Below are 15,681 nucleotides of genomic sequence, written 5' to 3'. Positions count from 1 at the left end.
CTGCCAGTATATCCCCGTAAATCCTACACACTGTTCAGAGCATGTGGGTGCACAGCTGTAACAGAAGAGGGCTCGGACAGACATGTTCCTTACTGGTAATCTATTAGAAAAGTAACAGATTCATTGAAAAGCATACACTCAAAAAAATTAAGTGCAATGTCTTAGACAAGAAGTGCAAACATAAGTACTCATTTTTTACAGTGGACACTCAGACACATTTTCTCACTAGAGACCAGCATGATCGGGTGTCCTTGTACAGAAATGACGTGTACAGGCACGTCAGTGTTTCAGCAGTTCTTCCATGTAGACGGCATTCATACGATAAGCTGCCATCCAGTTGTGGGCCACACTGTAGTAGCTTTGGTAACCTTGCTCTTGAGAAGGCGACATGGAGGCATAGTAGTCATACCAGGCTCTGTAGCTGGCTCTCCAATAAGTTTCAGCACTCCATTCCTCCTCCTCCTCCTCATCCTCATCCTCCTCCTCCTCCTCCTCCTCCTCCTCCTCCTCCTCCTCCTCCTCCTCCTCCTCATCCTCATCCTCCTCGTCATCATCATTTTGTTCCCTCTTTTGCTCTCTGTTCATTTTCTCTGAAATCTTTCTGCTCTGTTTCTTAGTCTCTACTTTAATCTTTCTGGATTCATGTCTTCCAGCCTGTGTTGGAGCCCCCTGACTGGGATGCCTGACTGGTATGGATTCAGAGTTCTCAGGTTGGGATGAAGCCCTCTTGCTTGGTGCACAGACTGTCTGATGATACAACTTGGATGCAGAGGAAGAACATGCTTTGGATCTAGTGGTACCTCCCTTTGGTTTGGACACAGTGCTTATTTGTCTGGCTTCAGTCGGAGGCTCAGTAATTGCTGTGTATTTACTCCCTCTGGTCTGATTTGTCTCGTCATCTTCGTCAGATTGCAAGTTTGAAGAACCAGACGCTGATCTTTGTTGTGAAAAGTCAGATTTCCACCGATTTTGTTTTAAACTTTGAGCTGAGTCATCTGTAAGTGTGAAAGACTCTCCATGCCCATTCTGAGCATTTGGGTCACCGTCCTCTCCACCTCTGAACTCCCTGATGACCTCCACGGATCTCCCCAACCCTGTAGTAATGAAACCGTTGAAGTCCCGCTCAGCCTCCTCAAAGGTCACAAACCTCGGCTTATAACTCTTGAATGAGCTGAGAGGAGGGATCTTTGGCAGAGCGTCTTGCAGCTCTTTGCGAGTCGGCACTGCCCGAGGAGGACGCTGTGGGAGTGTGTCCTTTGCAGGAGATACTTCTCTAGGATTCCATTCATCATTTTCTCCCAGGTCGTGTGCAGGTTGGGTCTTCTCCGAGTGCCTTTGACCGCCATGCTCCAGAGCTTGATCTGCAACGGACTTGGCACGCTTCTTCTTCTCGGTCCTTGAAGAGAGCAGGGGTAAGGGGCCTGGAGCGGAAGCCTCGGTGCAGACATCCCAGTCACACGTTTCATCCATCAACCCAGGCTCTATGGTAGCTGACAGGACAAAAGACAGAATGGAAATTATTTTTCCACAATCCCATTAAATGAAATGTGTTATTTTTAGAGGTTCTATATGTAACTTTTTAACAGTAGTTTCTTTTTTTTGGAATATTTTACTTTGCTTTTTTGAAACCAAACATATTAATAAAAAACATAACCATCAAATGGCAGTACAAAGTAAACATGACAATAAACAACAAACAAATCCAAAATAAAAAAAATAAACATCATGCAGAATGACAACTAAACATGCCACATCAGTGCAGTGTAGATTACTCAGGCCTACAGCTACCTGGCTACGTAAGCTTGCTTGCTCAGATTTGTTAGTTGACAAATTAATACTAACGTGATACATGACACTAACTTACATATTATGACTTAATAGAGAATAGGCAACAAGTCATGGCACAATGCATTCTGGGCACACTTTGGTAGACATCTCTCCAAGAGTGATAGAAAACAACCATGGACCAGTCCAAGAGAAAGTGCAACCTACCCGACCGAGAAAAGCTAAAGAGGGAAACAAAAGACTGCTACTCTGAAAAATTAAAGGAATCAAACTGCCTCAGTCCATATGAACACAAGGAGTGTTTGGGTTTTTATGATTTTAATGAGCTACCAAATGTAACTTTTCCGCAAGTGTTTTCATACCTTGATTGTGGATTGTGCACCTACACTTTTAAGAAGTCCAGAAATGATAAATCTCTCGAGGCCCCTCGTTAAATTACAAATATGTATATGGGTGCAGGCCTTGCAGATTTTCAGAGTAAACAACCAGAAAGTTGCCATTAGCACAAAGGTAAGTAACCTAGTCACCACACACAAATACACTTCTCTGTCGCCACTTTAAACTCAAGAAAAAATCTTTTCTAGTTTTTGTCACGGTGATCAACATTAGCTGTAAACACGTAGGGCATACTGTTAGTTTTTTTTTCATTTGATGCTATTAACAAAGACAGATAACAGCATTGTTGTTGTTGCTGCTACTGCAGCTGTTATTTCTGCAGTGTTTTCTCTAGTTTCCATCACAGTGATTAATGTTTACAACATGGACGATATTTTGATGGTTTTTGGGTTTTTATAATCATTCCTTTGATACTTGTAACAAACAAAGAAAGATAGCAGCAAAGGCATTGTAGTGGAGCCAAAAGTAACTACATTACAGTCAAACTTGTTTTTACTTAACTTACCTGTGTGAAAATTTTGTGAACGCATGAACAGATGTGTTGCTGCAGGTGATGTATGTTCATCTTACAGCTGCTGCCCATGCCATGAACGCCTCTTTGTTAAGTGGCTGACCTAAGATTTATTGTTTTGCTTCCAAGCTAAAAAGCAGAGAAAATCGCACTCCAGTTTCGCACACTGAACGGTTATGATAGCTGATAATGCAGCAAATGTTCACCATTCCACTGAATACCTGGATGAACTCAGCCTGGTCTCTACGGTAACTGCTCACTACCACTGACATCACAATCCTACTCTCTACAAAAGATGTAACAGTACCACATGCTTTCAACTAGCCAAGCCAAGCATGCTGTAGCAACAAACAAGCTAACCCTAACCTGAGTTAACGTTAGCTCTATTTTAGTTTTTCTACATGGTTATTCGCTGGTAATGTCAGCTGATAATGTAATGCAAATGTGAGATTCTAAGTATATATACATACAGTACATATCCTTTTTTTAACCTGGTAAAAGATTTATTGACATTTAAAATCTCTTTTTCAGGAGCGACCTGGCCGGAGGGAACACTCCAAATGAAACATAGAAACACTGCAGAAAGCAACATTATTCTCAAGCTTTCTATCGCTTGATGACTTTCATTCATGGTCAGTCTTTTGTTTGTCATCGTTTTGGCCGAGGCACATGTGCTCGCTCATGGCTACTAAGTACAAGCGTCAGGGTTCTGACTTCAGTTCGCAGACAGCCTCAGAGGTTTCAACAAGAACAAGGATTTTCTGGAAGTTACACACAGAACCTTTAAGGGGAAGAAAGTTACAAATACTTCACAGACGTGTGGGTGGGACTCACATGGCAACGCAGATAAACTCAAGCCACACTTCTGTGCAATGGCCATCATCTTGTTCTCCTCCTCACCATGGCAACAGTAGGTCACAGCCAGCCCCTGAGTGCCTGCAAACAAAATATAATCCTGATGAAAACCGATTCACATAATAAGAAGGGATAAAAGAGGGTGTGTGAGTTGTGTGTCCAGGGATGGCAGGTGCGCACGCGCACGCACACACACACACACACACACACACACACGCACGCACACACGCACGCACGCACGCACGCACGCGCACGCACGCACCCACACACACACACACACACACACACACACACACACACACACACACACAATGTGCTCAAGCTAAGATTATGTTACTCTCTGTTTCCAAGACAACACACAAGTTAAGTCACGATAATTATGATTAAATGCAGATGATTAGGAACCTATTGACCTTGCTAGGTGGGCCCACACTTGCTAATACTCCAGAGACTCAAACTAATCTTCAAAATGGGGTTTAATGCAGTCAGGAAGCAAATCAAGTCTGTCTCGCCTGCTATGCTGCTCTGAATTAAACAGTTTTTACACAGATAATATACCACCAGGATAGAAACTGATACCTGTGTGGGCTGAACATCAACAGCGGGTTGTCGGTTTGTAATTTTTCTTAACTCTGCAATTTTCGGAAAATCTTTGAAACAGTCTCTGAATAGGAATGTATGAAACAAAACACAGCATTTTGTCTTTTCTTTTAACCGCACACAAAAATAACATTTAGGCCATTTTAGTTTTGGTTTTGAGTCAGATGGACATGAAAAATGTGGACTAAAGACAGGATAGACGGTTTGGATCTGCCCACTCCAATGACTTTGGGTTGACTGATATTGAGCCTAATTCAATCCTTTGTTTTAGGTCAGCTGTCACTCAAAATGTTTTTGGAACAAAGGCTTTAGCACAGTGACCCAGAATGCAGCCATCATTAATTCCTCAATTTTCTGTCTCCACTCCACTTCACTCTGCATGCTACCTGCCATGTAACACCACACGCCATAAATAACAGCAAAACGCTGTTTATTTTTGTTATTTACTGATATTATGAGCACTCGTTTCAGCTCAGAATGAGTTTCCTGTCATCACTGACACATGGTGTTTCACCGTGGAGGACAGAAGGACAGTGGTCTGTCACACTCACCACCCCACTGCATGTGCAATTAAAAGCCCTGCAAGCAAAAGTCAGTGAGAGTACACTAATGTATTAATGTAATCCGCACAAAAGATGTACAGACGATGAAAATGAACTCTCAGGGGGATACAGTTCATTCAGGTAACAAAGGCTGCATCGAAGCAACTAACACTGGAGAATACTCTCTTAAAGGGAGGGAGAAATTTACTTGAGACAGCAACAAGGCAAAAACATCAAAGAGAGGGTTTGCAATTTTATACTTTGTTATTCTGTAAAAAATAAAATAAAATAAAAACATTACATAACCGCTTGGATGCAGGGCTTTTTTCCTATTACACTGAAGGGCTATTCAGGTGTCATGCATATACACTGGGTTTATTTTAATAACTTTAATGTACTTGAAGAGCAATGAGGTATCGGTTAGAGATTCTGTTTTGGCAGACACTCAATATTAAATGACTCAGAGCAGGATCAGAGGCAAAAAACTTGATCACGACATCCCTTAAAATGACATTATAGTCAGGTGGTATTTTGTTCTTTAGTGATTGGTTAGAGAAATTGTGTTTCCCTCCCCCAAGGATTTCTAAGTGGATGTAATTTGAAGCTAAAGAGGGAAACAGACTGTAACGAGGTGACAATTCTGTCTGGTATCAAGATCGACTGTGTAATAATCATGATTCGCGACAGCCTCTCCCCTTACTAATGCTATCAAGTATCTTGGCTCGTCCCACAAAACATGCAAATACAGAATATCATACATCACAACTTGCTTTTTATTCTAACTACTTGTTTCTGTTATGACCAAACAGTAATTGAGACTAACCGAAGCGGCCAGCCCGTCCGATTCGGTGCATATACGTCTCCCAGTCCTGCGGCACGTCCAGGTTTATCACCAAGTTTACTTTCTCTGCATCGATACCTCTGGAAGTCTGACAGAGAGAAAACAACCAGGATTAAAGAACAGAACCTGATCATAAAACACGAGCCTTGTATAACATTAATAATACATGTGTGATATATGGAGAAGTGGGAAAAAGCGTGTCTCACCAGATCTGTGGAGATGAGCACTCTGCACTGGTACTGCTTCAGTTTTGACAAGGCCTCCAGTCTCTGGTCCTGACTCAGTCCACCTGCACATATCATCATACAAATCAGATCGCATAAACTGAAATCAGCTCTGCTAACACAAACAAATCAGAACTTAGTGTTGTCCTGTCTTTAACAAAAGGGAAAAATCACAGACATAATGCCTCAAGAATACTTACAATTAATTTGTTTTTTTGTTTTTCATTTAATCAATTAAAGCTACAGTTGGTAACTTTAATAAAAATAACTTGGTCATATTTGTTGAAACTGTCAAAACATCCACAGCATTACATGAGACAGACATTCAGAGCCGAGGATTCTCTGAAGACTCATTTATGCTTCCTTTACGTCCAAAAACAGAAATGTCTGTTTAAAATATTGTTAACATTACTGTTCATATACAACCAGGCGTCCTTTATGATAACACAGGTATGAACTGACGGCACAACACAGCAAAAGTTTCACTCAACAACAAACAAGGCGACGGTGAAGGATATTGTTATATTGCACCTTTCAACAGTGGACTGTGAGGCCACTGTTGTGGACAGAAAATTATTTTGACTATATTACTGATTCGCTCCATATGCTCCACTCCACTCCATTTCATTTTTTTAAATGTCTAAACCATCTCTTTCAGTCATATCTCACTTGAAACTACACTGCCCCCCACGATCTCTGGTGGTACTGCTTAATTTCATATCCATAAGCTTTCTGAAATTATGGATGGAAAAACCCAGAGAGCAGAGATACAGAGATATGCAATGCACATTTCTTTCCTAAAATGTTTTCAGAAACATATTTTAGTGTACTGTTTAGCTATGAAATGATAAAGTTTGTGACCGCCATGTTGGATTCAGATAAACAGAATACAAAGCTCTGCCCAGACCAGCTTTTTCATTTTACAGCTTGATGATACACTAAAATATGTTGCTGCAAACATTTGAGGTGAGAAATTGGTAATGCAGAAACAGAATCTCAATTCATATTTGATCAGCACTGCCTAGTTTAACAGTTTGACCACAGTTCACGAGCAGTGACTGACATGATTGACAGCTGCATTAGAGACTTCTCGACCTTGATTGGTTGTTTTTGCTGTGTGGGGGTCACTTTTAGCAAATTCAATATAAGCACTACATGGAGGAACATTATTTTTTTACCGATTATCTGTCTCATGTACTACTGTCAGAATATGGTAACAGTAAATATGATGAAAAAATGTTTTCATAAAACTTAGCAACTGAAGCTTTAATTAATACATTAATATGAGATGTCAAAAATATTGGGCCTATGACAAGTTACAACACCAAGCGGATGCCCGAAACCGAAAAGTAGACCAATTATAATTACACAGAAGACATAAATCAATTGTTTGATCATTTTCACTTAGCAATTTCTTAACCTATTTTTCCAGTAATCAAATGACAAACCAATCCATTTACTCTTGTTTGATTTATCATTTCAATACTAAAGTCCCTCTCACCTGAGATACAAACAGCAGGTAAGCCTTTGGAGGACAGGATGTCTGCCAGGTGCTGAGCCCTGTGGGAGCAATAAACAAAATTTCTCAGAGACACACCATCAATTTTCAGATCTAATTAAGGAGATTTTCTTTTCTTGCTGATAAAGAGGATCAACATAACCTATGAAGATATGATAAGCAATAAAAGTGTGTGTTACCTTGTGTGTAGGTTGGAGAACACCAGGGCCTGGTTGAATGGGATTTTACTGAAAAGCTCCAGCAGGTGCTGCACCTTCTCCTCGAAAATCTTGTGCGGTAAAGGATGGGACTGCACCAGCTTGTAGTACTGCTTCAGACCTGGCAGGGGGGGCACAAGGACAACATAGCAAGGAGAATATCAATGAACTGAAAAAAAAAAACCTGAAAAACATAAAACACACTTTTTTTAAGGGACGAGGAAATCATCCAGAGTGCTTTTGGCTGAACGTGTACACAGCTGCTGTATCTGTCAGTATCGATGTTTGTTTTCTCAAACTCAAAACAGGCCATTTTCAAGAAGTCACTTACAAACTTCAACGGAAACACAAGGCCCGAATTTGATTCTGTCAGAGAGATGAGTGTTTTCAGATGTTAGTCTTTGTTAACGGTCAATCACCTCACAACCTCAGGAAGAAATAACATTTTCTGCCGGGACATAACCACTTTAAACATGTCACATTACTAACTTCATTATCCCGTCAGTATTGTGTTATGAGGAGTCTCTGTAAGCCACAACAGCAGTAAACTGCAGACACTGTGCAATTCAAATATGTAAAGTAACTACAAGGATCTTTCATTTTGTGCAGATTTGGGCAGCCACTGTGGGCAAAGAGGGGTGTGTTTCCATCAGCACCACTGTGTCGTCTCATAAGCATCTTGATCTGGCTAGTGCGTGCATTTGTTTTGGAAGCATAGCTGCAACTATTAAATTATTAATCAACATCTTAGTGATTAATCAAAAAGTAAGCGACAGATTAATCTACTCATGCAATAAAAACAATCATTAGCTGCAGCCATATTTAGAAGCAAGTGAAAAAAAGGCACAACTTGTTCCTTATACTATTTTCCTTCTCAAACACTCTATTTGTAGATATGTATGATTACTGACTGTAATATGACAACCACCAACATAAATTCATATATTAATGTAAAACCATGTCTCACAATAACTTTCATAAATATAATAAAAATATTACAGAGATGTATCAAAATCTTGCAAATCTCTCCATGAATGATCGACCAAGGTTAATTTGTGTTTTCACCCGAGCTCTACATCTGCTCTTTAAGGCTTTTTTTGCTCTTCGTCTGTGGCCCCTTTTACATTGCCTTTTCAAGGCGGAAATAGCATGCCGTTATGCCACCTCACAGTAGAAAAGTGTCGCCCCATGTCTCCCATTCGTGATCGCAGAATTGGGCAATAGAGTTGCCTCACCTTTAAGCCAGCATTGGAGGTAGTAACAGATACCGTAACAGTGTCTGTGTAAAAGGGACAGACGGCAGGAGGGGACCATCGGCTGGACAGGTGTGAGGTTTCCACAACGTGTCATGTTGGTGACCCACCATGCAAGATTTAAAAAGCAGCTAGAAGCAGTTAGCTGCTAACTCAAAGAAGAAGAACAGCAGCTGAAAATGTCCACAAACTGGGAAAACAATGAGATTCGGCAGCACCTCACCATCTAAGCAGAGGATGAGATCAGCTGCCATATAACAGGGGCAGCAAATAATTGTTGTTGCATATCACCGTTATGTTGTATAAAGCACTGCTAACACATATGTTATATGTCACACAAGAAGCTAATGCTATTGTGTTAAACATCACGCCTTTTCAACCTCTTTTGCTTCTGAAATGCCAGCATGCCTGCTAAAATCACACAGCGGCACAATGCCGCCGTTTGGGCCCGCGTAAAAATGCAAAGACAATGTGATGAAGGAAGTATGTAGCGACCCTGAAGTGCGACCTTTGTGTTAAAAGGCCCGGCAAAATGTAAACACAGGCTCTTCCTGTCTGCACGTCATAAAGTGTCTCACTCATGTTATCGTTTGTTTACGTTCAGCAGGTCATATAGAGGCTTCAGTATTACATTGACACCGTTTCATTCATTGATTTGCTTCTTCTTTTTTTCTTTTTTTATAACAATTACTTCAGCACACCTGACCAGGGTCTTACCTTTGAGGCCCATGTCCCTGGGATTGAGTCTGACAAAGGTGGGCTCTCTCATGTAGCGGGTAAGGTGCTGAGCAAGGGATTCTGGGTAGGTGGCAGAGAGAGCAAGCATCTGTTTGTTCACCGGCAGAGAGGAAAAGATCCAGCTGAGGAGACAAGCGGAGGTGATGGGTGAATTTCAGCTTGTGCATTTGTGTAAACGGGCATGCAAATTATGATATTTCATTTATACAGAGTTGTCATGAAGGGCTCCAGTCTAAGTACTCTGGCTGAATAACAACACAACCCTTCTGCAGCATCGTATCATTAAATAGGAGTATGATTATAGATGTTTCTTACTTTATCTGTTCCTGGAAGCTGCCCTCCTCCAGCAGCTTGTCTGCCTCATCCAAAACAAACAGCCTGATGCTGGCGGTGGATAACATGCCCAGCTCGATAAGCTGCTTGATACGACCTGCGTACATAACCAGGAGCATGGTTACAAAACACAAATAACATCCCAGCGGTTACATAAATAGGTAATGCCTCTCTATTAAATGTCAATTGGCCTCTTACCAGGTGAGCCCACAGCTACATGGCACTTCTTCAGATGGGTTTTGTCCTGACTCACGGGCCGACCCCCGATGAAAACGTGGCACTCGAGGCCCTCCATTGCACAGCCTATGGCCATCACCACTGAGTGGATCTGCACCGCTATCTCACGTGTAGGAGCCAGGACAAGAACCTGCAGGAGGAAGAAAGTCAAAACAACCACTTAAATTTGATTGGGAGCAGATAAACAGAATGGGGTGTTCCCAATCAGTAAGACCCCGCTGATAATAAGATTGTACTAGAATGCATCTAGTTCATCAATAAGACCAGCTGCAGCACTGTGTTATCAATAATTAACCCGCTTTCATTTACAAATTTGACACTAGGCAGCTTAAACTCATCAGATTAAGACCCTTTGAACCAAACTGATTACTTCTCATGACCATCTGTTGCTGGCAAAATTGAGCAGTGATAAATTTCAAAATAAAAGTTTTGTTTCATTTGCAGGGATGAGCAGTAACATGTTACAAGTAATAAACACAAGTTTTTCAAGTAGTTTTTTTTTTTTTTTTTTTTTAACAAGTACTTCACTGCTGGAAAGATGGTCAGGTTTATCTATGCAGTGGAAAGGCACAAATGCTTTTATTTTTCAATTGGTGCTACATGACCAGAGAAAACAGAGAAAAAGGGCTGTGGTATTTGAGTCGACTCAAGAGGTAGAAAACCTACAACAAACAGAATGCACAGCGCCGCACAGGACTCACATTACGTCACTTCACTCCTACTGGTGGGTGACATAGAGCAAGCTTGGATGTTTTTCCACAAGAAACAATATGGCAGCCTGGTGGTAACAATTTATCTCAAATTACAGTTAAACAATAAGCTAAAAAAAGGGTTTTAGGCAAGAAATAGGCGACACAGTAACAGAGCTGAGGTTGGGTTTCTCTCTTTATCCGCTTCTATACTCTGTGTGTTTGTGGTAGCAACATTCGGAAGTTGTATAATCTGTAGTTCGAGCAACAGCGTCAGAGCCAACAACTGAGTTGAGAGATAAGCAGGGATATCTGGCCGCTGAAAGTACCCACGCTGTTCAGATACAAAGCTGGTTGGAAATTGATGAACCATCCTTTTGACCTTTTGACCTCAGTGCCATGAAGATGGAGCAAATTCCAGTGACAATCCCTGACCACATCTGGCCACACTTGTTATACCAAAATCCAAATAAAGACAAAAGTTATATGATGAAGTGCTTGCTGTGCCTCCAAAAAAAACCCAAAAAACACTGAGATCCCTGCTTTTAATTTCCACAAGCACATAACTGTAAGTTGCACATACTGTAGGGTAAAATATGGCTAGATAACATTAGCTTTGTTTTTTAAAGAAGGTCATTTAATATGTTCATTCTGAAACAGTTTGGGAAATTTAAAAAAAAAGGATTAGTGCTCTACAAAGTATATCAACAAGTGCTGCTTTTCTCATTATTTTGCACTAGCCCACACACCCTTAAAAAATATGAACTCTTAGTCATTTATTAACCAGGCGCGTTTTTCTTTAACTCAGCTCGTTTTTATGGGAGTAATTAGACTTTTACTTGAGTATGGATTTTCAGTGCTCCACCCACCACTGTACAACATGCCTGAAAACTGATCATGACTGAACTTTACAGTACATGCATCACTGAGCTTAAGGGAAAAGATACAGCTCTCCTCGACCGGAGTGAATCTGCTCACCTGAGTTGCAGGATTCTCCAGGACCAGAGAGTCCAGTGCGATGGTGCAGAACACGCACGTCTTCCCCGTGCCAGATTTGGCCTGTACAATCAAATCTGAAACAACACACAGATAATGAAGGGCTGCACAATTATTCTGAATTATCACAATAACAAATCACATCAATGCTTCACCATCGAGGGTGCCCAATCTGCTGCATCAAATCAAGTGCCTCCTAACCACAATTAAGCTGTCTGGACAATCAGAGGAATTAACTTCAAGAAGACCGTGATTAAACGCTCTGCTTCACAGCTGCAGAAAATGTGCACGTGGAGAGTAACTCCGTCTCCTACGTAAGAAAAAATGATTTTAAAGCATCCATGTACAACAATTTTTTTTTATACCCGATTAATCAAGGTGAATACTTGTGATGACAATATTGGTGGTTACAGTAAAAGTGTCTGTTTGTCCAGATCACAAAAAATGTCACTTTGTGGCCTGTAGACATGCAGAGAGTGATATTTTTTTTCTGCTGAGATATCATAATTGTTTTGAGTGGAACTATTTTCTACCGAAAAGTAGTCATTATGAAAAAACATTGACAGCATGTTTTAAGGAATATCCAGACTAGGGGTCGACAGATTATCGGCCTATTATCGGAGACGATATCTGGCATTTTGCCAAATATCTGTATCAGTGTTTTATTTTCAATTCAATTCAAATAACTTAATTCATCCCACTAGGGGCAATTAGAGCAGCATGTCAACAAACTACAAAACAAACCCACTCAATAAACACACATAGCAGCTTTCACAATATACAACAAGTGCACCAGGAGCCAAGGACGCAAGATAAGAAAACAGTGTATGGGTGTATGGCACTCACAGGGAGGTCTGACCTCCGAAGGGATAAAAGATTTTGAATGGTGTTTTGTTGAATGGTGCCCCGGGGAGGCCAGGATACTTTGTGCCTTCCGTAAGATTTGCCGATTACAGTAGGTAGTAAGGTCCCTTACGCTCCACTGATTTTAGAGCAGATTTTTACAATACTGTTCAGACTGCTCCTGTCTTTAACTGTCAGGCTCTGAAACCAGCATATAAAAGAAAAACTTCAAAGACTCTCAATAAAAGATTGATAAAAATGACAAAGGGTGGCTGGCCTGACAGAGAAGGAGCTTAGTTTGCAGACGAGATGAATTCGTCGCTGCCATCGCTTCACAACGGCCTCAGTATTCACACCAAATTTCAGATGTTTATCAAAGATAGTGCCCAAATATTTATAAGAAGAGACGATTTCCACATTGTCATTGTGAAAGATGCTCTCTGCAGCAGCACCCCTGCTCCGTCTAAAAATCAATGATTACTTCTTTGGTTTTCGATATGTTCAAGTCTAGGAAATTGTTATCACACCATGAAATAAAATCACTCAGAATGTTTCCATGGTCAGATACTGGACCTTGGATAAGTGATAACAATGCAGTATCATCATTTTTATGCTAGCTGATAAAATTACTTCATAAAAAAAGTGTGCATATTACACTCAACCAACACCAGGAAAGGCAGTCTGCAAAACATGCAAAGAAAGTGTCGGCACAGGAGGAACTTATGCTTAAAACCTCAGGAGGCTGTTTTTATTTATTCATTTTTAATTTAATTTTTCACTGAACTTTATAAAAAAAATGCCGGGAACTGTATTTTCTGTTAGTCCAATAGTCCTAAATCAAAAGTTATTGAGTCTACTAAAAATGAATGAAATACAGACAGTGCACACTGCTGGGCTAACACACAGTTTGTTATTCATGTAGCCTAGGTTTTTTTAGGGATTGTTCGTTATTTATGAGAGGGGAGAGTGTGGTGCAAAATGGAGAAGGTATGACAAATCATTTTTAAGCACTGGGGAGGGACTTTTTTTTAAATTTTGGCTTAGGAGAGTGCCACCTTTTAATGGTTGTTTATTTCACCACCGATTTTCTGGTTCTTTAGAAAAAAAAAAAAAAAAAAGGTAGCTGAGGTGCCATGTAGCTCAGGTGGTAGAGCGGGTGCCCAATGTGCAGAAGTTGTGTCACTGCCACAGTGGATGCAGGTTCAAATCCGGCTTTGGCCCTTTGCTGTATGTCATTCCCTCTCTGTACCCATTTTACGCCAATATCTGCCTTATCAAAATAAAGGCAAAAAACCTTTTTAAAAAAGTCAAAATTACTACTTTTTATTATAGCCAGAAACTGTAAAAAGAGAAAATATTGATGGATTTTCAAATTTCCCACAGTCCCTCAGCACATTATGTGAGATGAACACTTCAGTCAGGAAAAAAATGCAAGCTTAAAATAGTGATGTTTCATTAAAATCTATTTATTCTACATGTCTCATTTAAAATGTTGCCAAAAGTAAACCGTTTGCATTAACTAACCAACAACAAGAGTGGGAAAAACCAAGGCTTTTATTTTTCAACTCCAGCACTCTCCAACTTTAAACTTTCAAAAATCAAAGTGTAAGATTTTAAAATCAAACAACTGTTTTATGGTAGAGGGAGGGTCATACGTTTTCCCCTCGTCACTTGGGGAGTCTTAGGGAATAATATGTGCAGCTTCAGGGATGTTAAAAAAAACAGGTAATCACCACAGTTAGAGATGTGGATAAAGATTGTGTGTTTTATTTCGTAAATGCCTTTGCATTAAATTAATCTGGATGGAAATAGAACATTTCTTTAACTAGATCAAGGGACGGGTTCAACTAGAAAAAAGACATGTAATACGCCTGTATGAAAAATCTGGACTTGATAGTCGGAAAAAAAAAAATATATATATATATATATTTTTTAAATGGGAAATATTACATTGAAAAAACGTTACATTGAATAAATGTAATACTGGACTCAAAAGAAACCCAAAATATAATAATTCAAAATATAAATAGAACATTATGTCCAAAAACTACACTGACTGAAAGACAGCAAAAGCTAAGAAAACACTGGATATTTGTTATTTGTTAAACATTTGTGTTCGATACTTTGGTCGATACCCCTGTGTAGGCCTATTACTCTGTCCTGCATGTTTTTTTTCTTTGTCTTGTTTTGTTTTTCTTCTGTTTTGCTTGCATTGTCTTATTTCCTGTTTGTTACATGAGTGAATCTGTAAATATGCTTGAGCCATGCATGGAATGAATGAAAAAAGCGGGGGGAAAGATAAATAACGAACAGTCCCTTAATCATGTTAGTTTTTCTAGGAGTGTAATTTGGGCTGAATTAGCATGAATTAGTGTAACCGTGCAGTTAAACAAAAAAAAAAACAAAAAAACAAAAACAAAAAAAAACCGGAAGTTCAACTCGATCCATAAAGTCTGCAGCACAAACGACATCACATGCAGATTTAGAGAGCAGATACAGCCAGTCAGCTCACATGTTTGTGCAAATAAAAAATACATCCGTGAACTGTGAAACACACACACACACGCACACACACTTCACTCCACACACTCAGCTTCATGAACCCACCGAGTCCGCAGCGGCCCAGCGGGATGGCCTTCAGCTGGATCGGGGAGGGTTTCTGGAAGCCTGCGGAGGACAGTCCGTCCAGCACGGCCTGAGAGAGCAGCAGCGAGCTGAACTCGATGCCGTCCGACAGAAGCACATCATCGGTGCGTTTTCGCGTTTCTATGTCGTGAGCTGCTTTCCTCACGGAGGCCGCCATGTTGACTGTTTACCGCCGGAAACCAAACTCGGCTGCTTTAAAGCGCGCGGGTGCGGCCTGTACCGCCCCCTGCTGACCGGGAGGAGAGCTGACCCGTCCGTCTACTTCTGAACTGTGAATAAAACTGGAATTGTGTTTCAGGAAATCGTTTCAAAATTGTAAAAGGACCGTCAGACTCCTAATTTGGGACATAATGATATTAAAATTAGTTTTATACTGGCGGAATTAAAAATCGGATATGATGCACAATAGTTATATTATCCTATGGCTAAACAATTTATCCACAGATGTAGGTTTTTCGATGCCAGACCACTTTTTC

General features: G+C 40.4%; 1 protein-coding gene across 1 annotated transcript; it reads right to left on the bottom strand.

Moving 5' to 3' along the window:
* Positions 1 to 85: 85 nt before the first annotated feature.
* ddx20 (DEAD (Asp-Glu-Ala-Asp) box polypeptide 20) lies at positions 86 to 15,394 on the bottom strand. The gene is made up of 11 exons (XM_042491857.2): positions 15,167 to 15,394; positions 11,699 to 11,793; positions 9,993 to 10,161; positions 9,777 to 9,891; positions 9,441 to 9,583; positions 7,453 to 7,591; positions 7,256 to 7,314; positions 5,737 to 5,819; positions 5,513 to 5,618; positions 3,527 to 3,628; positions 86 to 1,490 (listed from the first exon to the last, which is right to left on the bottom strand). The coding sequence occupies exons 1-11, from the start codon at positions 15,360 to 15,362 to the stop codon at positions 280 to 282; spliced, it is 2,418 nt and encodes an 805-aa protein (XP_042347791.2). The 5' UTR covers positions 15,363 to 15,394; the 3' UTR covers positions 86 to 279.
* Between the last annotated feature and the right edge of the window lie 287 nt (positions 15,395 to 15,681).

The sequence above is a fragment of the Plectropomus leopardus genome, chromosome 9 (genome assembly GCF_026936395.1).
Source record: "Plectropomus leopardus strain MGB_pleo_1.0 chromosome 9, ASM2693639v1, whole genome shotgun sequence".
Taxonomy (NCBI): Eukaryota; Metazoa; Chordata; class Actinopteri; order Perciformes; family Serranidae; genus Plectropomus; species Plectropomus leopardus.
This window is presented reverse-complemented; position numbering and strand designations above follow the sequence as displayed.

Coding starts and splice junctions, on each gene's coding strand:
- ddx20 (XM_042491857.2), bottom strand. CDS start 15,362: ATGGCGGCCTCCGTGAGGAAAGCAGCTCACGACATAGAAACGCGAAAA. Junction 7,315..7,452: donor TTCTCCAACCTACACACAAG/GTAACACACACT, acceptor TTGCTCCCACAG/GGCTCAGCACCTGGCAGACA. Junction 5,619..5,736: donor TGCTCATCTCCACAGATCTG/GTGAGACACGCT, acceptor TCTCTCTGTCAG/ACTTCCAGAGGTATCGATGC.